Source organism: Oryzias latipes, chromosome 7, assembly GCF_002234675.1.
Source record: "Oryzias latipes chromosome 7, ASM223467v1".
NCBI classification, from domain to species: domain Eukaryota; kingdom Metazoa; phylum Chordata; class Actinopteri; order Beloniformes; family Adrianichthyidae; genus Oryzias; species Oryzias latipes.
This window is the reverse complement of record NC_019865.2, coordinates 25,764,061-25,789,534: the sequence shown is the minus strand read 5'-3', so window position 1 is coordinate 25,789,534 and position 25,474 is coordinate 25,764,061. Positions and strand designations below refer to the sequence as shown.

Sequence of the window (25,474 nt, the reverse complement as noted above, 5' to 3'; positions counted from 1 at the left end):
AAACAGTACCAAATCAGTTTGGAAGCAGACCTACATCACCTTTTTAGATTAGTTTTTGTGAATAAAAATTGTGTTTTGGTGTTTTTAACATGTTCTTGTGGTCTTTTTCTGATGATGGAAGACATGGAAAAAGAAGCTTAAAATTGCATTTTAATTATTTTTTATTCAAATTGTTGTGAATCAGTAGCAGACCAAAAATATTGTTTTTTGTCACGTAGGAAATACCATGGATGGGCCACAACCTCCCTGCTTCGCTCCCTTCTGATGCATCTATTTGAAGACAAATAGATCCATATACATCTTTGTTTTCCTTGTCTGAACTGAGCTGGTGTTGGGCTCAAAACTGTACGAATGGACAGCTACAATATTGCTCACCATTTTTGATGTTGGGTTCGGGTTGTGAGGGGCTGCAAGCTAGCAGGAGAGAGTGTAAACAGATGGATGATGGGAAGTCAGGGCAGGTTTACTCCACGTCAACAGTCATGCCCTTATCTCAGAAGCAAATTTCCGATGAATCCCAGCTGCTCTGCAGAAATCATGTCCTAGAAAACGGCACAGGTTTTTTGATTTTGGCTAAAAAAAAAATCATGATCACAATTAAAAGATGACTGGGAACAGTTTGATTTGATTTTTTGATTTGAAATGGTTTATTTCAAGCAATTAAGTAGAAATAATACACAAAAGCAATATAATCATCAGTTATACATTCATACAGTAACTAATCAAACTTAGGATAATTTGACATATTAATAAATATTGCTTGAAAGGGAGTGGGAGGAAGCGAATTTATATAATCCCACCCCGTTATACTGTAACCATTTTATTACATGATTTATCAATATCCGGTTCCTAGCTTTCATCAGACAGAATTAAGAATCATAAGGTATCGATAAAGCACATGACAAAGATGAATTGATATATATGCAGATTATGTTACTTATAAAAGTCATTCATATGAATAAAACATAATACTATATCAGTAAAGTAGACACAACACTGTTTCAGGAATTTTCATAGCAAAATTTCGTCAAGTATCAAAAGTTAAAAACGTGCAAAATTATGCTAAATTAGGAAAGATTTTTGAATCAATTTATCAATTTCTGTAGCAAGTGAAGTAATATCATTAAATTAAAAGATGACATGGAACAGATTGAAAATGAAAATAGCAGAAAAGAGGATTGGAGCGAGACTTTAAGAGTTTGCATGAGTGTTTTCATGGCTGTTCACCTGGTTTGTAATATTGTGGGAAACAAACTCTGAAACATTTTAGGCTGCTGTGAATACACCTTTAATTTCCAGATGGACTATTTATCTAAATTATTTTAACTAAAATTATCTAAATTACTTCATTTTATCAAACATTTAAGATTTTCTGACAATTATTTTATTTACTGATCCATTGTCTGAATTTGTGATTTAAAGAAAAACAGTTTCTCAATATAAGCACTTGAAAAATTTATAAAACATCCAATTTAACCTTGGATAGATCATTGATTATCCTTTTAAATGAATTGTTTGGGATCGTTGCAGTAAACACCTTCCTGCTGAAATATGGTTTTCTGTTTGTCTGACTGACTATTAATTAAGCCATAAATTACTGACGATGCTCAGGATCCATATAAGCAATTTACTGCTGACAAGTTATGTTTGTTCACCGCCGCTGCAGGAAATTCTCTGCCCTGCATTTCACCTCATTACATCCCACAATTTACTCTTCAGAGACTTTCTCTGCCATAAAACAGTGCACTTAGACAGCTTTTATGGTTTGAAACCTAAAAGTGTCTGTGGGCACCCAACCGCTCTTATGAGCACAAGCTGGAAACATAGAAGCACATTTAAACACTTTCTTGGTTGCTCACTTTGCAAAATGTTGTCTTATTTTAGGCCCAAAAATGTGAAATATATTTAAAGGTTGAATGCTGATGTGGCCATGCAGTTCATTCCTGCAGAAATCCCTACAATATACTAGTTTAAATTACATTGAATTAGGCTTGAACCCATGAAAGCTAAAAGAGTTTTTTCCATCATACAAAACATATTTGATGACGTCACCCATCATGTGTTTGCTGCCACCTTCAGTACATTCTCCACTCCTCATCCACGTCTCACCCTCCTGCTCTCTTTCTTCCCTCTTTATTTGGACAAACTCCTCTTCCCTCATTAGCATCCACAAAATTAGCTTTTGGTGATGATACAGAGAAATAGAAGGAAAAGCCATCATAACTTTATGTCTATTTGAGTTTCTGTCATCATGTTGCCATAGTTACAGCCGCTGTATAGATTGGTGTCCATATGAGCCTGGTTACTGTTTAACCTCCCCACCCACATTTGCCCAGATTAGGAAAATCAATAAGATAACAGCAGCAACAGCGGCCTTACCTTGCACCAACAACACCGTTCTCACACTACAGCACGCGGCGCGCAACTCCCACATTTTAGACCTGATGGTTAGGAAGTTAAAACGTGGATTTAAACACCACACTCCAGGAGAAACGGAGGACAACATGGTCAATGTGAACAAACAAGTCGGTGCAAGTGTGGAGCCGTCGCTTGGTGAGTACACCTTTGTTAAAGGATCAAGAAGCGTAGGGGTTATTTTAATGGTTATTTTAATGGTTTGTGCGGCTATAAAATGCACGCCAGAGCACTGCTGGATCACAGGCTGGGAAAACTTTTAAAGTTTGTGGCTTCTTCACACAAGAGGTGTGTCAAAGAAATGGAGGCTGCTCAGAAAGACACGGGAGCGGAGGTTGCTAATGATGGAGGTCAGAATGAGATGACATGTCAGAAGACTCTTGGTCGTGGCATCCTAAAGGGGCAAAAAAAATATTCTCCCAGAGCAGAGTAAAATAGTGAAACAATTCCATGAGGCACATCTAAAGAACAGCTGTTTTTACTTTTTCGGAATCACAAAAATATTTCACTCTGCGACTCTTGCTTGTTCTTCCGGATCTTTTCTTCTGTGCATAACGCCTCACTTAAAACAAAAGGCTTTCGGCCCTGCTCCTTTCAGTTATGGGGGTTTCCTTTTGGTCCTGTGGTCATTCACTGGATAATTTGCATGTCACTATGGGATGCGGAGTGGGATGCGGAGATGCAAATCCTGCAAGTCCAGAAACTCGGGCCAAAAATAGAGGGAAGTTAATGTTCTACTCAGACATTCTCCGCCGCTGTTTCTATGTCTCATCTTGTCTTAGCTGAGGTTTTCCCGAGCTCCTCCAGATTTTCCCTCGACAGAGTGAAATCAGTCATTCTTAATGCGCTTTCTACAACAAAGAAGATGCTTAATTTGTTTTGTGGTCACCTGTGCTGTAGGTTGAATGGTCTTCTCTGTTGCTTGGAGAATGATCACTTTTAATTTATGCACTGTGTCAATCCTGTCTCCTCTTCTCTTTCTAAAAAGACATAATTGGATAAAGAATCAGGTTCTTGGTGAGTTTTTTTCGAATACGTTCTGGGAAATGGGGTCGGGTTTTGTTTTGTTTGATATTGCAGACCATATGAGCTTCATCCTTTAAAAAGATGCTCTTGTTGTAACAGCTCTAAATTTACACCAAAAATCCAAAAGGAAGCAGGTTTTGGGTTCTTGGCACACACATTTCTGTCCTTGTCCAAAATGTATTAAAGAGTGGAAACTGAAGAAATGTAAAAAAAAGTCTTTATGATGAGGGTTGACAACAGGCTGGGGAACATGAACTCTTGAACAGGGTGGACTTTCTAAACCGACTGGCATCATTTCACATCTGCAAAAAATATTTCTGCAACTGATTTGTGAGTCTTTCTTTGGTGGTCAGGTCAGTTTTCTGTTTTGTTGGGAGGTCAGCTGGGCGTTTGGGTACCCAACACTCTTGGCAGTTAAAAAGGACCATCACTGGTAGGTGCTGAGCCTGATCCTTTGGAGACAGTGGTGGAAGAAAGAACTGAAGAGAGGTTAAAATGCATCACAGCAACAGCACTCACCCCCCAACAAAACCAGTGCTTTCAATCATTTATGACCAACAAAATGAAGCAATCATTTGTTTCTTTAAGCTCACCAGCTTAACAAAGGAATAATTTGTAGAATTTAAATACAAATGTCAGCATTCTGTGAATCTCAAAGGACCACCAGAGAGCTGGTGCTTTAATTAAAGGATGAACAAGGACTGGCCTTCTGGTGTTGCGTGATTATGTAAACTTGCAGTATCCCTGGATAGTCACAGGTGAGTTTGTTGTCATTGGTTACTCGTCCAGTGCATGATCAAAAACCATTACTAAGCGATTCAGAAACAGTTACTTAGTTAAGGTGAATTGAATATCTGGTTTGCAACTCTGCACTTTTGTTTGGCTTGGAGACTTTTGGTTTATTTTGACATTTACTTTAATTGTTCTTACTTTGGTTGCTGTAGAACGTTCTTTGAAACATGAAGAATAACTGTTACACAAATCTCCGTTAAATAAAAATGAAATGTTATTTTGCTTTGAAATCTGTCAGGGTTCTCAGTTTCCCCTTAGGCATTTTTGACCAACCAATGCTTTTTCTAAAACTTTTTAAAATGCTGCATTAGCGAGCCTGTAAACACCCTTGTGTCTCTTAGTTGAAGCACTTAAACATGCCCTAAAGAATATCACATATAAATTTTTTTTATTTAAAAACCAAAATGCTTTAAAAATAAAAGTAAAGACAGAAAAATGTATGAAAATGTTTAAAAGAGAAATATTAAACTTACCCAGTGACACTTAGGGTAAAAGTGTCACTGGGTAAAAAACTAGTTAAACTATGATCATCAGTTTTTATTCATTTCATTAGTTGTCATTAGTTATTATCATTAAGTAAAAAAAAAAAGTATTATAGTCCACAAATGTGTTGTGGATAGATTTTTTTCGCTGTAGTTGAAACACTCTAACACTTTCTGAAGTAAAAGTTTTTTCATTTATCTATTTCCTGATGAAATATGCAACAAATCAGAGTGTAGAAATTTCCCTTGATTTTCATGAAAATCCACGAAAGGATGAAGAAGAGAAGAGACAGATGCTTGCTGCTGCCATTTTCACAGACAAATGCCGCGAGAAGAGAGAGGTAAATGGGTCAGCTTACGTTAGCGCATTTTTTTCGGATAGAACACATGCAGAATGACATTAAACTAAGATAATTTTGTTATTGTCTGGGGCACCGCATGTGTCCCCTGTTATTACCTGTAAAAGAAAACTGCTGAACAACATGCAGAAAAGTGTCTCTTACAGAGTATTGGGTTATTCAGTATTAAACACATTAAGCTTTAATGATTAAATAATGAACAATTTTTTTTGGACTGAATCTTATTTTATCTCATTCATTATTCGCCCCTTTGAGTCATAGATGTTACACCGTGTGTTTATTACCATCAACCGCAGCTGGACAGTTGCACCACAACAGACAGTTGGGCTGGGGGGATTCACACCTCCTATGGAAGCGGTTCTGTAGCATAATTAAAAATAAAAGTCAAAACCAGAAATGCTTTTTCATTTTCAAAATGAAGCTGCATTTTTTGACTCAAAATTATATTGAAAAAGCAATCCTCCAAAATGCTTTTTCATTTCTATTGAAAAAAACGCTTGCTCATGTTTTTTTTAAATCCGTGCGGTCAGTGCTTTTTTCTTCGCTGCAAGGAGGACCCGAAAGACGGGTTAGCATTAGGCTAGTATGTGCTAAAAACATTAGCCGTGGAGGTACTTAAAACTCCAAACGGGCAATAAGGATCTTGGATGTAAATATGTAGAAATTACATCAGCCTTTATTTTGTTCTGGACACCACTGGAAACACAAATTCATATTATTTCTCAGATCGTAGCAGCACTTCCGCCTTCGCCGATCGGGAGCTTCAGGTCGTGCCGGTCCGAGGAAAAAAAGCTTCGGAGGGGAGGGGTTTCGACGAACCACGGTGTGTTTAAAGGGGGGACAGCAGAAGGCGGAAATGCTGCTACATAGTCCTGAGAAGCTGTGTACAATCATCACCTCTTCTCTGCCGCTAACACAAAGCTCCACTGCTCCTAGCATGTGTCTCTTAGCAGCCGGACACACGGAGATAGCACTGATGTCATTGCCCCGCCTCCACTCTGGAAATGCTAAGTCAAATTGAGATATGCGACACTATTTGCAGGGTGGATGTTAAAATGAAAATGCAATTCCCTCTTTGCATTTTCATTTTATTTCTGACATGGAATAAGAGGTTTTTAAGTATAAAATAAAAAAGCATTTTGAAGTATTGCTTTTTCATTTTGATTTTGAGTCATTTGATGCAGCTTCATTTTGAAACTTAAAAAAGCATTTCTGTTAATCCATTTTAATTGTCAAATTAGACATTTCTAAATGAATTTTGCTACACATTTACCAGAGAACTTTTTGAAAATGAAATGTCAAATACCATTTTCATTATCATTTTAATTAAGTGAGAGAATAAGCGGTGTTGAAGAAGAAAAAGAAAAAGCATTTTGGGGGATTGCTTTTTCATTTTAATTTTGAGTCAAAAAATGCAGCTTCATTTTGAAAATGAAAAAGCATTTCTGGTTTTGACTTTTATTTTTAATTATGCTACACAATCGCTTCCATACACCACAGCCACGAGCCGATTCGTCAATTCACACACGTCACCCAGAGTGTGTGAAACTAGTGCTCTGCAGCCAGCTGCTTCTAAACTGAAGCAGTTGATTATTTTAGCATCACAATGAAGAACCCCTTTAAAAAAAAAAAAAATATCCGGTCCCGGATAAGCGGAGGAAGATGGATGGATATATATATATATATATATATATATATATATATATATATATATATATATATATATATATATATATATATATATATGTATGTATGTATATATGTATGTATGTATGTATATATATGTATGTATGTATGTATGTATGTATGTATGTATGTATGTATGTATGTATGTATGTATGTATGTATGTATGTATGTATGTATTTATTTATATACATGTATACAGACTGATGGTAATGGCGAACCAACCAGACATTGTAGTGGTGGATAAAGAACAGAGGGAAGCCGTTGTGGTGGATGTGGCAGTGCCAGGCGATAGGCCCATCAGGAAAAGGAACATGAGAAACTGGAGAAATACCAGGGACTCAGAGAAGAACTGGAGAAACATGGAAAGTGAAGGTGACAGTGGTGCCTGTGGTAATTGGAGCACTCGGGGCAGTAACCCCCAAGCTGGAGGAGTGGCTACAACAGATACCTGGAAAGACCTCAGACCTCTCAGTCCAGAAAAGCGCAGTACTAGGAACTGCTAAGATAATGATTCATTATTAAGTGGATTGATTTATCCCTGGTCTTTTTTTTTTACTAAGTTTAGTACATTAATGCATTTACATTTAACAGAGGCTTTTATCTAATTTGATTGACAGGTGACTTGAAATTGAGCGCAACACAGGGGGTTTGGTGTGAGGGGAAAAACTATTGTTAAATCTGGTTCATAAATCTTTGCCACCCAGACAGCTGCTTAACTTTGCAGAATCCCCTATAGTACTTGGAATAGATTTTTATTTACATCCCTCTTTCATTTTACATTCGATTAAAATCAAATAAATGAAGCCAGTGACTCAGTCCAGTTCTTTTATACATTCATTAGTCATCATAACTCATGTATGTCAGCACAAACACTTGTATAGCGGTGGTGATTTGACCATCTTCTTTGACCAAGCAAGCAGCCAAAACTTGGCTAAAGTTCCTATTTTGAGTTAAATGCTTCTCCAAAAACCATAAAACCATAAAATGTCCTTTTCCATTTTTTTTAAATGTTTAAAAAAAAAGAACAGTGTTGAAGACAAAAAAACTCTAGTTTATTTTCAAATGAAGGGTCTTAAACTATAATATCACTTCATTTACAAGTCAAGGTCACAGTAAATTCAACAGATATTGTGAAAAATGATCTCTTAATCGAAAGAATAAATTTAATTAAATTCTTAATTGCATTGTTTTCAACCCATTGGCTATATTTTTCAGTATATACCTAACAAATCCCAAAAAATCTTGATATTTATCCAACTCATGCACTCTTTGGCAGCAGCCAAGTCTAAGCCATCTTTTTGGCCTGGATTGGGTTTGGCTTTTTTATGTAAGTAAAGTTTTAAACCACAGTTAAGTTTACTTTACTTCTAGATACTCTTCAGCAGCATTCCAAGCATATTTATGTGTTTATTTTATTTGTGTAGAAGTGTTTTTTTTTTTTACTGTCAACCTAACGATGATGGGAAAAGGGAAGTGTGAGCTGAGTTTGCTGAGAGTTTGAGTGGCTCAGCATGCACCTGCTTGTGTCAGACAGATGGGAGTGATAGCTCACCGGCTACAGCTTGAACAAACTCCCAAGCTCTGCTGCTGCTAGAACCCCTTCATCAGTGTAAATATGACAACAGCCGCTGAGCAGACACGGCAGATATCTGTTTGCCTACCAACGGAATGGCTTGATGGTAAACCATGAGGTTTCTTAGGAAGCATTCCCAAAGTTTCAAACCCTAATGGCTAAAGGATATCTGGGTTTACCTGTTGGATTGTGGATAGTGATCAATATCTATCTTATAAGATTTCTAATTAGGCCTGCACAATAAATAGCAAATTTATCGTTATCGCGATATCAAGCTGTTCAATATGCATATCGCAAAAGAAGGCAAAAATGGCAACAAATGGTTACCTTAAATGTGCTAAATAAATCTTATGGCAGCTTGAAATATTTAATGAATTAAATAAATATATTTATGCATTTGACCAATCAGGTGGACACCTTTACATTGTTGACCAATCGGATGGATCCCTTTTATGTTAGATGTTAGTCTCCTACATGCCTATGTTATTTGGAGTTTAATATTTAACTGTTGCAATGAAGTGAACGATCCTGGGAGTATTTCGGGCAGGCAACTCGAGCAGTGCGTTTACCTGGTTGCTCCTCCCTGTGGGCGGTTCCGTCTAATCAACTCACCTGTTCAGCGTCCTACTTAAGTCTAGGGCGGTCCAATCCTCTTCTTCCATTTCCGCGATGTCTTATTATTTAAATGTCTTCCCCCCGTTCTTTTTCGGACTCGTTGGTCCCCCTTCTTCTGATGTGGGGGCGTCCGTCTTCCCGGCGTCTGCCCCTCCTTTTGCAGCTGTTCAGCAGGCAGTGTCGCAGCTCCCGGCGCGTCTTTCGAGGCCGCTGCAGTCACGTCTCCGGCGTGCATCTGCGGGGTGGGTGTCCTGCAGTGTTTGGGTTGTCAGCGGAGCTCGTTCGGGCCTTCTTGAATGCCGTGATCACCGGAACCCCTATAGTGAGCGTGCCTTGCTGTCCTCCTCCTGTGTTTTTTCTGTGTTGAGGTTTTTCAGAGGCTCTTCCTGGTTCTCTGCTCAACCCTCAAGGACCCTGGGAATTGCAGTTCTTTTTCGTGAATGTAATGATGTGCACCTGGTTCGGTTTCTGCTGTGTGGCTCTGCTTCGTCCGGGTATTGTTTCGGGGATTGTGGGGTTGTGAGGGCTGGAGGTCCTTGCCTGGACAGGTTTCTCATGCCAGCTGAATTTGTTGTTGTCATGTTTCGTCAAGTTCCTGTCTGACATTTGTGTCCTCGTGTGTCGCTTCCTGTTTTCTTTTGAAAGTTCCTCCCTTTCCTGTTCATGTCTGTTTTCCCCACAGCTGTAGTCCTAATCATCCCTGATCGTTCCCACCTGTGCTGTCCCTCCTCATATGTATTTATGGTCTGTGTCTCCCTCTGTCCTGTGCCTGATTATCATGTGTAGATGTTTACCAAACCCTATCTCAGGTTCTCAGGAATAAAAGTTTTCCAAGAACTCTGCATCTGAGTCCTCGCCATTCTGTGGTCCTTGTCAGTTGTGGCTTTTGGCGTATTTCCCTGTGGCTGTGTTATTTAGGAGCCGGATATGAATCTTGGCCATCATTCGATGCTGGCTCTGTTATTGTGGCTCTCTGTTTTGTTTCTTTTCTGTTAAAGCTGCTGTGTACATTCGATAGTTGTCTCAACTGTGGACGATCTGTGGCTCCTTTTCTCTTTTTATTTCGCTTGGTCCGGAAACAGCGATCCTCGTGTCGTCACAACCGCATGCTTGGCGTCTCGTTCTGCTCCACCCTTCCTCCCTTGGGGCCAGCTGGTGTGTGGACAGCCACCCTGCTCTGTGTTCCCCAGAGAGTCCAGCCCTAGCCTTCGGGGAACTAACATCAGCCACCCTTGTGAATGAATCAGCTTTGTACGCGGCCCCGTCTTCTCAACCTATCAGATATCTCTCTCTGGTTGGTTTAGGGGTTTCTGGCTGGTTTGTGAGGGGTATGTGATGGGCTCTTTACAGGGCCTGGTTTTCGAGTCAGCGCTAAGGGTGGTCTCTCGGAAGTATTGAGGTTTGGACTTATATTAGACATGTCGGCGCCTCGCAGTTCATCCATTCTGGGATTCAGCAGCCTAATTCCTTGTGATCCTTCTGTTTTTTTTTTGTTTGTTTTTTTTGCACTTCGGCTGACCATGCAATCTCCATGATTAATTCCTCCGGACGCAATGCATGGCTAGGGAAGGCGGATATCGCAGAAATTCTCACTGTTCTGCCTCTCCTTACCTCCTAGTGGCGTCTTCTTGGCGTTAGGTGGCGCTCAAAGTGTTATTTATCAGTTTACCTTTCGGCTGTAGTAACAGTCCTCATGTTTTCGACTACATTTGTCAGAAGCCCTGTGCCAGACTTTGTGTAATCCTATGGGCTCCCCTCTGTTTAGCATATTATTGATGATTTCTTGGTGGTCGATTTTCCTCCTTTATCCCCGGTCTTTTGCATCTCTGTGGTCGCGGCTCAGTTTCGAATCTGGGTTTCCGCTTTATCCAAGAAAGACGTATGGTCCTCCAGCCGTCTGGATTTGTTTTCTGCCATGGATCTCTGGTTCAGTGATGTTAGCCTCTCTTCCACTATGAAGTCCCTCGCATTCGTGCATCGTTTTTTCAATCTGTGGATGTGTAAAAAGAGATTTTGTCCCTGTTGGGCCACCTGAATTTTGCTATGTGCATTATTCCCCACGGTCATCCGTTCATCTTGTTTTCTCGTTATAAGTAGTTCAGTCCCAGACCTCCATGTTCCTTTTCCTGGATGTTTCTTTGTCTTGCGTTTCTGGTCTCTCCTTTTCGACGTTTGGAGTGGTGTTTCGTTCTGACTGATTCGGGTCTTCGGTCTCCCTCCACTTGTTTTCTTAGGCTGCCTCCTCCGTTGGTTTTGGGGGGAATTTATTAAGAGTGTTTAAGAATGTCCGGCCACCAGAAATTTAGGATGTATGATCAGCTTTAATGGTCCATTAACAGATCATGGTGTTCTGAGAGAATTCAGCCGTGGAGATTATTACAAAGGTTGTTTCAAGAAGTGCCGTGATAAATAGTTTAATGCGTCATCGGTTGACATGGTTTAGTGTTTAAATAACTTCACAAAACGAGCAAATTTTATCCCTGGCCGTAGAAACAATATCACTGACGCTCTCTAGCTTCAGTTCCAAGGGTTAAATTTTGTGTCCGCAAGCCAATCCTCAATCTGCCCTGCTTTCAAGCAGATGACACTCGACTACAAGCATCTCCATTTAGAGACTTGTTGTACTCCGCCTCTAAATGCATGAGGTTCAGCCCAGCTAAAATACAAAACCTACGATCCCTCATGGATCTCAAATTGTTCTTCCTTTGCAGTATCCAGACACTCCTTTGCCAATTGATATTTCAGTAGGCTGTGCTTTGTTGTCCACCTATTTGAGAACCGCTGATTTCAAGTGCAAAGCATCAAATCCAGCCCAGCTGCTGTCCATTGCTACGTGAGATGTCGACCTTCCTCATCTATGAATCTCCTTGGTCCTTGGATACCCTTCCATTGGCCTGCTCCTCAATGGCCTTCTAAAGGTGCGTCCCTCCGGAAATGACAAAAGTTACTTCTCTCTTACCATTGGTGCATATAAAATTTTGGTATTAAAATTACGTGCAGGTTCCTTCTTTCACTGTCGATTCTCTGTTGGAATCTGTGCTTCTGATGGCTTTCTATGGTGCGGTGAATACACAAATAGAACCTTCTCTTTAAACTCACTACGTGATTTTACTTTCTCAGATTTGTTCTTTAAAAGCACCTTTATTCCCTTTATCTCAAGCATTCTAAAACTAATGTGGCATAAGAGCGCCATACAACAGCCCCTTAGTCACGTGCACCCATACAGGTGCACGTGACTAAGGCTTAGGTATATGATCCTCTGTTGTGATAAATATTTTAAACCTGAAACACTAAGATCCTTATCATTACAGAAAAAAATGTGATTTTATTTGTTGTATTGATTCAAAAGGGAAATAGCATAAAAACCAAGCCCCCATTTTGTCTTCCAGGATTTGACATAAACTACTAAGAAACAAATGTTGAAGTTCCACTGAGAGCCACTGCAGGTTTCAAAAAGTCGCAATTCCCTATAAACACAAGCTTTTACTGTGTGTTTTCAAGTAAATTTGAGATGTTTTTTGTTTATTTGAAAACAGAAGGAACAATGGGTTTTGGACCTTGGAACCTCAATGGTTGGCTGGGTGGGTGTCAGCGTCCCTATAGGAATGGACGAAAGCCCTAACCCAGAGAACCAAGTCAGGGTTCAGCTGGTCTGAGGTACCTGATAGGCCAAGGCTGTTTTAGTGGGAACTCCAGTCAGCAGAACTCACCAGACTTTCACTTTCTGGTAATCCCGTCATTAGTCAGCTTTGAAGAGAATCAAAATTGACTGTGAAGAAATTGGGAATTTGCACGGGACGGATAATCTCTGACTTCAGCCATAGGTTCTAAATGCTGGGAATGAATAGATCATGACGCAATAAACACAGTAAAAAAAAATGTGTGAAGTCAAACTTCTTAACATGTTGGATTTCATTCCCTTCTGAAACCAGTTTCTAGTGGCCATTTGAGGAACCCCCCCAACCACGGCTGGATGAAGCTCGTCTGCTGGACTTCATATATGTAGTTGTAGATTTAGATAAGTTAATTCTTCTCTAAGAGTTCTGGTAAATCGCCTGTCCGTCCTGGGGGAGGGTCCCTCCTTCATGTGGGCACCCCTGAGGTTTCTTCGTTTTTTCCGGAATCCGTTTTTTTTAGGAGTTTTTCCTTACCGCGAAGGGGGGTCTAAGGGCAGGGATGCCAGTATAGCTTAGTCAGTTTGTTAGTTCATTTTAGTATTTTCCTATTGAACTCTTTGTATTCGTGATCCTTTTGAGTTCATGTTTTACTTGGAAGCCCATCGAGACGACTGTTGTTGTGATTTTGGGCTATACAAATAAAATTGAATTGAATTGAATTGAACTGCAAAATTTAGGACTTTTGCTTCAAATCTGGGAGCGGATGGCATGGTGTTGGGAGGTAGTGACACACAAAGATGAAAACATTGGTGTTATGGTGTTTCCAGCAGCAAACCAGCTGCTCTCGACAAAGAAAAAAATTAACATGCCCTTCCACATGTAAGTCACCAGTTCAGCAAACCTGAGTGGGAGCTTTAGTTTCATTCATCCGTGTGATGATAGTCGTGCCGTCATGATTGTATCCATTCCCTTTATGATTAACTTGGCAATTTTGAATACAGACTCTGTGTCTGAAAGTTTGCAGCTATGAGGTAAATCCTTTAGCTCAATAAATCTCCAGTGGAATGAGAAAAGCATCAGAGTGTGCTGTTGTGCAGACTTCCCTGATTAAACACTAAAAGGCTCAATTGTAGATTTGAAAAAAAAATGCAGCTTCCACAGCATTATCAACCATTCATACACGCATACATAAGGGTAATTGGCAACTGTAAAGCTGCTGATTCTTTAGGTGGCAACATATCAATGTGCAACCACAACCACAGTCATGCCACAAGTGTTAGCGTCACAAAAACTATTTTTAATGCAGTGAATGCTATTTTTCACAAAGAAGAAAAACAAAGGGCTTATCCAAAAAACTGTGTTTTTCTATCACACAGATTATTCCTTAACAGATCTGATTCAGGACTGTAGGAAAATAAAGAACAACAATTACTGCATGTATTAACAAACGTCTTTGTTGCTCTTCAGACTCCTGAGCACTTTGTGTTGGAATTCACCCCAGTTAAAGCAACAGCCATGTGGTAAATACAGCTTCTAAATCTCCCCTCACCTCAGCTGGTTGCTAGAAGTGGCCTCATTTTTCTTTCGCCCACATTGAATATTTATATTTCTGAACATTTTTATTCTGAAAGTAAAACGACAAAAAGGTGAGAAAGGATCTCATTCACTGACGATGCAGCGCAGCATCCTCCTGTGAGGGGCGTGCTTGGCTAATCACAGTCACAACCTGAACACTGAAAGAAAATCCCTTTTGTATTTGTTTCCTGCCATCAGTTCCCAGATATGATTGGAAATAGTCAAAGGACAGGGGGCAGGGCAAACTCAATAAAAGAAAAAGAAGATTCTTGCATTTGCAGACCTTTAGCGTAACATAGATGCCACTCCAGATAAATACGAACATCCTTTCAGCTGTGTCATGCAAAACATGTAAACACAAACTCAAGTGAACAAAATAACAGTAGCTGACATGTTCATCCAAAGATCACTGATGGATCACAAAGAAAAAATGTAAAGCATGAAAAAAAACAAACCTGCATCCCAACTTTAATCAGAAACAAACAATTTTCTCTTTACTCTTAGTGTTTTGACAGTAAAAAACGGTGAAAGGCAAACATAAAACGAGAGGGAATCAGGCTTGGAAAATCTCTGCATGATCCAGCTCAGAATGTGCAGATTTACATTTTTTTATATATTTTTTTGTGACAGTTGTCTATCAAGAATCTTTTTTTTTTTTTTTGGAAAGAAGCAGCAGAAATTCATTAAAAAATCATCTTCCTGTTGGTTTTTCTGTCTGTCTGTCCACAAAGGAAGAAAAACAGTTTGTATGGATTAAAAGAAAAGGCAGATACAGCATCAAATCAAGTGGGCATAGTTTATTAATGTAGTGCTTCCTAATCTACTGTTAGGAACCTTAAATAAACATTTTCAAATTAAAAACTTGAACATAAAGGTTTACAGCAGCAACATTTAAAGATTGACAGTTGAGTTCACACATAATCAGTAACATTTCATAACCATGTATGCCGTGACTTCCAAACTCTTCATCCACCATACAAACACATCAGGAAACGTTGCTAAGTTATTACAAAAGCAGATCACATAACCTTTAGGTAAAATAACACAGTTTTCATTCTCTCTTGTTTGGAGGCAAATGTATGGGGTCAAATCAGGATCTGCTTAAAGTGGACAAAAAACAGATTATAAATTAGAAAGATTCACATTAAAACTCTGAAAAAACAAATCAAAAATTTGAAAACTGTTTTAAACTCGAAAGCACACATTGTAAACTTGAAAAAAATATTGAAAATATGACGGAAAAATAGCATTTGAAACATTTGAAAAATAATTTCAAGAAAAAACTGAAAATGTGAATAAAACTACTAAAAAAAAAACAAAAAAAAGCCCTGAAAGTTTTACCAAATCAAAAAGAAAGTTTTTACGCCTGCTGTAATACTTTGTTTTTCCTTTCTCCTCTTCCTTGCTTTCAGTGCTCAGTTTACTGTTTCAATACAGAGTTTTTGTTTTAGCCATATATTCCAATTTCACATGGGGGTGGGCCTTTCCCATTGGCTGTCGGGACATGATTGATATCGGGTAACAGAGGTTACAGTGACATCCTTTCTGCTCCAGAACAGCCTCTGTTGCCTCTGTGCTGCCTGTGTTAACCCTCCTCCCATGTGGTGAACCGTAGTGAGAATGCTCTCCCAAAGTTTGATGCATCAGAAAATGAAAATGTCTGAGTGGAAACCATAAATTGACTCTCTGAAAGGAAAGATTGACAGAAACAAAAAACAAGTTGAAAATACAAAACTGCAGTTGTTACATATAAACCCTTTTTTTCATCTGATAAACATTTTGGGCTTAAATTTTTATTTATTTATTTAAGTTTTATTCAAATGTATAATTTGTCCTTTTTTTGTTTTCAAGTTTTCCAAATTTAAAATGTGTTTTTGGTCACTCTAAGCTGAATGGAGCCCAAATAAATGTGTCCTTCATTTACAGAAAGAAAAGCACCCAACATGTCAGAAGCAAACACAAAGGCATTAAAAAGGCTGACAGGTGGATACAAATGAAGTGAATACAGACATGCGCACACCTGTGGTGGGACTAGCATAATATGGGGTCGCTTCAGAAGGAGCAAGTGGTTTTTGAATATTAAACGCCTAAATTTGTCTTTTTAATAAAAAGTGATTAAATGGCGTATTGTACTGCTGTCTGCTGTAATCAAAGGTAGGCCTGCCTCTCGCTATAACGTGTAAACATGTAAAACATGTAGGGTGCACATTTATGCTCTTTTACTGTCAAAACTGGATTTTTTTCACTTTTATCACCTAAATATCTCAATTGTATAAAACAGCGGTTTAAGAACATTCAGTCACAATGTCTGATAAACAAGCCACTAATCAGTGAGTTTAGCCCTGAATGAGGGGAAACTGGATATTTAGAAGAAGACGGAGAAGACAGGTATTTTTTTTCTTTTTAACATACAGAAAGCTCCTTCAGCAGCCTGCTTAGAGAGCAAGTTTTACCCTGTTCACTTGACTGTATTAATCTGGGTGTTCACGTCTCCAATCAAATCTCATTGTGACAGGCATTATGGGATTATTCCTGTGCGCCAAGGGCCTGTACAGTTAGACTGCTGGGCTCAGAAAAACAGCACTATCCAGTAACAGTGGCACTGCTTCTCCTCCAAGCCTGGTGGGGCCTGAGAGAGCCGCCGAGGCTCATGGGTCTTCGCTCAGCTGGCCAGCTCACTGTCAGAGCTTGGCCGCCACACAGGGATGTATGGCCAGGATGGGACGCTGCGGTTCAGCAACTCATGCAAAGGTAAAGGGAAGTGCGAGGGTTTGGTTGCATTTGTTGGACTCTGCTGTCAGAAACCCACACAGAAATGCTTTTCTGAGGAGTTTAAACGTCATTTTCTGTACAGCAGTTTGCGGTTCCCCTGACACCAGATTTTCTGTGTCGGCAGTGGAAGAACTGGACAAAAAGCTTCTGTTTGAGGGAAATTTTCTGGTTCTGGATGGAGTTATAATCTGTGTGTCCACGAGATGGCAGTAGTAAGCAGAGATTTTGTACATCTGTGATGCAGAAAACAGCAGCTCTGCAATCATTTCTAGATTAAGAAAGCTGAGATTTATTCATTTTTTAAGCATTAGAAATTTAAATTTAGGTACAGTAGTAATCTGGAATAAATCAAAGTAGATAAAACATGAACTGGATTCTAACTCTACATGTGTACCTAATAAAGTAATAAGTGAATCAATGTTTATTAGCTAATTTCAAAAATTACAACTTCCAGCTTCTTTGTACTGTTACTGACTTACTATATGATTTTGCTAAGTTAGTCAAAGTGTAATTTTTGCTCAAATGCACATAATTACCCTGTGATTGGGTTTTTGAAAAAAATAACTGCAAGGAACAAAACTGAAAAACAGATAAAAAGTGAGACTTGTCACTTTTTATAAAGTTATTTTGTAGATAGTTTTATTCAAAACTACAAATAGAGCAAGTAACTAGCAAAGTTAACACAATTTAAGGTAAACTGTAAGAAAAATGTCTCACAGATGAAATGTTTAAGCAAGAATTTTGCCAATTTTCTAAATTAAGTTGATTGGAAAATTTAATAGATTTTCATTTTCAGCAATTAAATAATGACTGAAATATTTTGAAATATGTTTTTATAATGTTAACTTATATAATACTTATGATTCCAATATATTTACTACTTAATCTTATTTTATCTGAGCATTTTAAGGCAAAACATCGCTTTTTTAATGATTCGCCATTTTCTTAAACCAACAAATGGCAAATTCCGATGAATCTGAGACTTTGTCCATGCTGAATTTGGACTAACACGTCATCAAACAGACTTCAAGCTTTTGCTTCTGAAGCATTTCTGTGCATCTTCTATTGGCAGCAGAATCCAAACCATCAGAGCAACATACGCTGAAGGAAGCATTCACTTTGAATACAAGCAGTGATGCAATCATCACACTCTCAAGCATCAAGGAGACAATTTACTGGACAAAAGAGAATTTTCGCTTTCTGTTTACAGCAGTGATTAGATTCAAATTCTAGCTTGCAGTTTGTGCTGCGCTTCAGCTACGTTTCAGAGGACATTTAGAACATTTTGTTTTTTCCAGCTTCAGAAGTTTTTCTATTGACAGTCTGAGGACCGAGGGGGCCGGCAGAGATTGACGCGCTCAGAGCAGAGCTGCTGACGGGGGTGATTGAGACAGCGGTCAAAATGAATCTTCAGCAAAACAGTTAATGATTAGAGAAGCTTATCAGACGCTGTGATTGATTTACGTCCTGCATGGGTCTTCATGTTTATTGATGCAATTGTTTACTTATTTGGTGCACGGAGACTACTTCAGTTTTCTTCACTGTGACTGGATATGAAAACAGATCAAACAAGCCACAGAAATTTCCACTGATTAGTTATGCCTTTGGACAAAACCACTGCGACCAGACCATAGAAGAACCCCATCGTCTGTTCTTACCCCCTCATTTAGTAAAATTTAAGCCCATGTCATATTATGAGAAGCTAGACGGCGGAGTAGCGGTTTATCATTACCCACAGAGCGCACACTAAATGCCTGAGACAAGCAAAACCATTTTAAAACAAGATTATCCTTTTTTTTCTTTAACTATGTTTTCAGCTATAGAAATAATAAATAGAGAAAAGCAAAAAGAAAACGACATTCGATCATTAGCAGACAGAGAACTGTGTTAAAAAATATCACTTTTGTCTGTAAGTGTGAGAATTTAACAAAAAAAACAATCAAATAATCTTTCATAGCTGCCATAAATCCACTTTAACTGGAAAAAAATAAAAGGACTGAACTTGCTACTTTCAAAAAAGGGGTCATTTAGCATCATATATCCCAAATGATGGTATAAAAGAGATCCAAAGTAATAATAATTGAGTGTCACACATGATATTGTGCCTCTGAGCCGCAGTGACTTGCACAAGCTGTTATTTGCAGATAGTTATCTGTTGACAAGGTCTTTGCCATGACACTCTACTCACCTATCTCCTCCATCTACTGCAGCAGCCCTGTTTTGTTCTGCAGGCAGCACATGGTCTCCTTCTGCTTTACTCTTATCAACGTCAACAAGCTCCTGGATGTGCCTCACAGACACATCTCCACCGTGCTGCAGAAAGACACGGAATGTCAGAAGTCCTCCCAACAGCTTATATTCCACATCTTTCTCAACTCCTCTGGGCCGCCATGATCGCCGCCTCGCATTTTGACTTTTACTGGGCTTCTCTGCTGCTTGCCTTTCGGACCGGACTTGGGGAAATGAAATGTAGTCATTGAGGAGAAGGTACAAATAGGCAGCGGTTACAAATGGAGTTTGCTCAGTGGTCGGAGATTCCTATTCAGAAGATAGACTTTGTTCACAAACTGGAGTTTGAAGTTTCAAAGGGGAGATTCACACAAGTGTTACATCAGGTCTCGGCGATCCTTTGACTTTTAGCCCCCGGGGCAAGAGTTTGGGTGACTGATTATACGACCGCTGTGTCTGGACCTTCATATTTCTGCACGCCAGCCTTTCCCATTCGTGCACTTCACATCCACATGTCAGCTTTGTGCTACTGTTTACCATCTAGTAAAAGTAAAACGGACGTTAGTCTTGCTCCGTTACATGAAAAATATGCTTCGTATTCATGCAGTATGGAGAAAATCATCCCGTTTTATAAGAACATTTTACAACAAAACCAAATTCTTGTGGCTCTATAAAAAGCTCTCCGTTGTCTTCTGTTTAAAATAACATGGAAACAGTGAAGCAGAATAAACCATTAAGAGTTGGATACTCATAAACACTGAATGAAAAAGCATTACCATTAAAAAAGTAGAGTTAAAATGTTTTAGGAATAAACCTAAGTTGTATTTATAAACGTAGTCCTAAAGGAGTGTTTGTTTAAATGCCAATATTTTAAAAGCTCCCTTCGGTGGCCTGTGTTTGCTCAGATTCACTACGCACGTTTGTTACAGGGCAGCACGATTTGAGGAAAACTTGCAGTGTGGAATATTATCAATCAATATTGGGATGACTTGTAATTGATGAGCAAATAGCAAAACAAAAAGCAGCTAATACATCCTTTCCATTTCACTGCAACAGTGAAATAAAAGTCAACATAAAATATACTGAAAGTAATCTTAATAGGAAACAGGTAAGACGTCGTATGTCAAGGCAACATGCCAAAGAACAATCACCTATCTTTATGGTAGTACTGGATACAACTAATATGGACAATAATTAAGAACAATGTAGGTAGTGTTTGCTTAGGCTTTTTAAAATTGTCTAAGCATGTGTGTAAATTTTTATGGTAACCATTTATTGGGATTTTAGCCATCCTTTGTGATATGTGTATTGCGCAAGGGATGCGATATGGATCCATTTTTGTCTTATTGTGCAGGTCTAGTACATTTTTAAATCAAGCATTTACCTATTTCTTTAGACGCATTAAGCGGGTCCATGATGGCGCAGTGGTTAGCACTTTCGCCTCACAGCAAGAAAGCTCAAATCCCAGCTGAGACCTTTCTGTGTGGAGTTTGCTGTTCTCCTTATGCACGCGTTGGTTTTCTGCGGGCACCACGGCTTCCTTCTAAGAAAGATGCTTCAGAGGTTATTTGGTTACTCTAAATTGTTCTCTGGTGTGTGTGTGTGTGATTGGCCCTGGGACAGACTGGCGACCTGGTTCAGGGTGTGCCCCGCTGTCACCCAACAGTAGCCATGACAAGCTCCAGTGACCCTGTGACCCTGAAAGGGAATTAGTGGGTTAAGAAAATGAATGGAAAGATGCATTAACCGTTTTCTGTGCTTTAATTTCAAAACTACTGCTTATGGAGATTTTTTAAAACAATCCCATAATCAAAATATGATGACTTATTAATATTGTTCTCACATTCATTGAAACAATCAGCTGCCTCCTGTTTGTGAAACGGCAAGTACCCCGCTGTGTGTAGAGTACCACTGATTTCTAATCACCAGTTTTGGACCTCTGGACTGTACTGCAGGGCTTTCAGGGACCTGTTCTGACTGATTATAATGGTTAAAATGGGACCAAATCTTGATTTGTCAATATTTTTTTTAATGTACTCTCATCATCTGAGGCTGTATCCACTCTTGTTATTGGACGCAACTAGCGACTCAACTTTGATATCTTTGATTGGTTTAGACCACAATGTAGACGTAATGGTTGTCTGTTCTTAAACCACATAGAAACTTTCAGAGTCTCTGAGAAATATTTTTTAAAACCAAATGCCTGATGTGCACTGATGTGACCTAACATCTATATTGGTTGCACTCTTAAGAAATTAGGTTGCATATATGTGACCAGATCAGTCATGCTGTAAAGCCCTAACAAAAGAATTACATCTAATATTGTTAATGTTACTAAATGGTATGTAGTTGTGAGCATTGTTCTTACCTGTATTATTAAATGTAAATAATATAGAAAAATTGTTTTATTAAATATCTACAGCAAATTAACTCTCACTATTGGTGACACTGCCTTTGGCTTTGGCATAAAAAAGCAAATGGCTACATATAAAAAAGTCAAGCTGACACAAAAATTAATTTATGTAATCCAGTAAGCTAATTAGACTGACCAAGAACGTATCTTAAAACCATTCAAATAAACCAACAAAAATGTTCAGGTTATTGAGACTTCAGGTTATAGACATGAATGATGACCTAATCGTTTCCTCATTGTGACTCAGATGATGATACTTTAGTTTTGTTTTTGTCATGAACTTTGGCTTTTTACAGTTAGTAGCTGCAGAAGCTGGCATCAGTTAACAGGTCAGTAATAAGCATAATCAAACACAATAATAGCAATCTTTTCCTAAATATAACCCAGCATTCACTCCCTTTTCCTAGACTGGACAATATGCTGCTATCTCCTAATATAGAAATAGTGATGCCTGAACCTAAAACAGTAAATGGCAAAAAAAAAGCAAAAACTTGACAAAAACCAGGAAAATCATATGTTGCATCAAAATGTCCTGCTAATTGTGACTATTTGTCTATTTAAGTTCCATTTCCTCCTTTAAAGTGCAAGTAAACATATTAGTCACCATGTAGCTGCTCCTAAATGAGCTCTCCCAGTCATAAACCAGTGACTGTATCTCAATAGGCTTCAAGAGAGAAGCAATACTTTACCATTCTGGCAGTAGCAGGTTTAAAGAGTCAAATTTGACCCAGAAATAAATGCTCTTTACTCTGGTTCCAAATTTATTTTTTGTCTCTCTGCGTTCTGATTTAATATTCAACAAATATTTTGTTATGTGAATTTTCAATTTTCCTCATTTTAGATTTCTTTTAAAGGTTGAAACTCTGCTCCTTGTCAACAGGTGGTCTTTGAGTCCTTAAGCTTTAGTCACAACTTCCTTTGTGAGTGGTTTTGGGCTAAATTCGGGAGATAAATGGGCACCAAAAATTGGCCAGCACAAATTTCGAGGTTGTAGACCGCTCAGTGAGCCCCTAGACCATAAAGATCATTCAGAATTGTTCAATGGGCCTGCTGTGAGTGATAGGTCGTAGGCAACACTTATAGAACACACAAGAATAAGTAAGGGTGAAGTACGGAGACACAGGCGGGTCATACTGATTTTTCAATCCCCATCTTTGCAATGGGTCCATCAATTCCTGTTCAAGTGAAAAGTTCTGGCTTCTTGGGGTCCCTGCGTGCAGGACTACCATTAGAACTGAGGACTGCGACAATCAGAGTGTTGTTGGTGTGGACATCCTATGGGCACTTATGTCACACAAGCACATCCTGTGCCACATGCACATCATAAATGCATGCAACTTACATTAGCTTTCGAGCTACCTCAATAAATTTACCATACGCACGGCAATTGTATGTTTTTTTATGACATCCCTAGAGAAGTCTCAAGGGAACTGCAAGACACACCTGTGCTTCCTTTAAGATACAGCTACTCCCCTGGGTGTCCTCCTCCAGGGCGGGGACGGCTGGCCCCTGCCTTGCTCCTTCCTGGACCAACCGTTGGCCGGGTAGGTGGCTGCCTGGAGCACGGGGCGGGTCTCCCTTGGGGGGTCCTGGCGCCCCAGAACTCCCGGTGGTGGTGGGGTGCTCGTCTGGGGCTGTGGGCGCTCTTCTCGGGTGGGGCCCCGCGTTGGACCCTTCTGGCGCGGCGGGGGGGCTGCTCTCCTGGTTGGGCTGGAGCTTGCACTCTGTGTCCCCCCACGCCTCCCTGCTCCCTGGCTCTGAGTGCCCCCGTGGCGGTCCTGCTGGCCCTGGCCTGGGTGGCAAATGTGATCCCCGGGGGGACGGTTATTCTCTATTTGCTGCCGTGCGGGCGTGGGGTGGGGGGGGGGTTCTGGCTGCTGCTGCTGCCGTGGTGGGGATCTTGGTGTGGGGATGACTGGGCACTCTCCCTCCTTCTTTTTACATTTCATCATCCATTTTAGAAGAACATAAACACTCACCTGAGCACAGGTGTTAGTTCACCTTTGCACTAATAGTTTGCGTGATTGAATGAAATATTTCACAATGGTTGGTTTGAAGGCATAAGTATGCGTGTGTGAACAATATTTGTATTGTGTACAGGTTGACATGTGAACATTTTTGGAGCCAACAGGTGTGTTTATAACATTTGAGTGTGTGTGTGGACAGGCCCCGCCCTTATAGACGTGTATTACATCTGAACAGCAACTTGTTGCTTTATGCTGCTTCATGGTTTTACCCCCTTCGCCTTCTATAATCACCCCCCCCCCCTCTCTAACATCCCTCTGTCTTCTTCCCTTCTTTCCTTTTCCGTCTGGTCCAACACAAAAGATTTTTAAATATGATTAAAAAGAATAAAGTTTGGCCTCGATTACAAAAGGGGTTTATTCAGACATACCTCTGGTTTGTCAGAAGATTCATAACTCCTGTTGTTAAAATAAAATATGTCCAACACAAGAGGCCTTCAGCTCTCATCTGTTTGCCCAGCTGTTGGACAGGACAAGTTAAAAAAAAAAAAAAAAGATACAGCTACTCTTCTCTATGACCCTTTCTGTTCAGAATCCTAATGTTGGTATCTGAGATTATCCAACTAGTCTATGTGCAACAGCGTGATCCTGCTCTCCCCCTCAACCAGCCTTCAACTCTAGCTTTTCAACTTCACTTAAAATCATCTTATTTACAGTTTCTAAATTAACCATGGGGTTAAGTTGCTAGGAGCTGTTACGTATAGAAAAGAAAACAATACGCATCAGCATATAGCTTCCTTTTGCCTCCAGTGGTCATTTGAGGAACTTCAATATTTTGTACTTCAGAGTTTTGCATTGTTGGAAACAAAATATGGTGGCATGAAAGTAATATATTATTCTTAACTTTAATCTTTCTGAAAATGTATTTGTTTCTATACCCAGTTTCAAAAGATATGTTGCCCAAAATAGGTACTAATAATTTAGCTTTGGACCTATGCATTGATTCACCTTTCAAACTCCAGTGATCAATTTTTGGCTCATGGATAAAAACTTTAAGAACAATTTTCGACAGTTTGAGTCCCCTAAAATGACTCTTTGGCTATTTTGAGCAAAGATTGTGGACATTTTTTAACATTTCTTCAAAATATTGTAAGGGTCCCTCAAACATTTATTTGGAAGGGTCATAGAAAGACCCTCAAAAATGTGTTGAGACCGGAGTTTCTAGAAAAGCTTAAGAAACCCACTACACCACAGAACACTGATAAGTTGTTGGAAAGTTTTTGAGCTTCACTATCAAACACATCAGAACGGTTCGCCAGTTTGTGATTAAGAAAGTTGTAACCTTACAGATTACACTTTATAATCCGGTATATGGCAGTTCTTTGAGGACTTTGCTGAAATTTAAGATGGGAGCAGCGATAAAAACCCTTTAATGACGAGGAAGATAAGATTTGCTGTGAGTGAGTCATTCATAGCTCTGCAGTGATTCTCCCGTCCTCAGTCCTCTTCCCCCCCTCCCCAATCACACGCTCTCTGCTTTGAAATAATCAGCACAATTCTTGAGCAAACATGGACATTGCAGAGGAGCAGCACGAATCGAACACGAAGTGATGTTGTAAAGGATGACCTCTGTACACACTCCCCAAACGCCACGCTTTCATGGAGCTCCACTGATGCACAGTAATCATCAGTGAGCAGCACAGAAGAGTGTAAACAACCGATAATCCTTTATTTAAATGAGTTGGTTCTAATTGATCTAATCATGTTGTTTACAATTTTAAGCCACCTTCCCCATCTCAAGCATTTCATTTAAATCTGGTTTTACAGACAGTAAAAAAGGGTTTCCATGGCTCTTTGTCCCATTGGTTGTCATGTTTGATTGAATTACTGTAAGGAAGGGGTTGGTCCGAGTATCATCTCACAATTACGTGAAGAAGCTTAAAGGAATGTTATTA

The 25,474-nt window shown here is 39.4% G+C and overlaps 1 protein-coding gene and 1 long non-coding RNA gene across 3 annotated transcripts in view; one reads left to right on the top strand and one right to left on the bottom strand.

The window, feature by feature from the left end:
* The first annotated feature begins 1,280 nt into the window (after nucleotides 1-1,280).
* The window catches only part of hnf4a (hepatocyte nuclear factor 4 alpha), a 36,534-nt gene continuing 12,340 nt past the window's right edge, over nucleotides 1,281-25,474 (top strand). Inside the window, exon 1 of one of the 2 annotated variants that reach the window (XM_023956917.1) lies at nucleotides 1,281-2,553. In XM_023956917.1, coding sequence (XP_023812685.1) covers nucleotides 2,445-2,553 — 109 coding nt within the window. In that variant the 5' untranslated portion in view covers nucleotides 1,281-2,444. Of the gene's footprint in view, nucleotides 2,554-16,831; nucleotides 16,893-25,474 lie in introns of those variants that run through there. The other variant, XM_023956919.1, reaches the window with a different exon arrangement.
* Nucleotides 14,924-19,749, bottom strand: LOC101174669. Its single transcript, XR_909070.3, has 2 exons — nucleotides 19,102-19,749; nucleotides 14,924-15,827 (listed from the first exon to the last, which is right to left on the bottom strand). It is a non-coding gene; the product is annotated as an uncharacterized LOC101174669 (long non-coding RNA).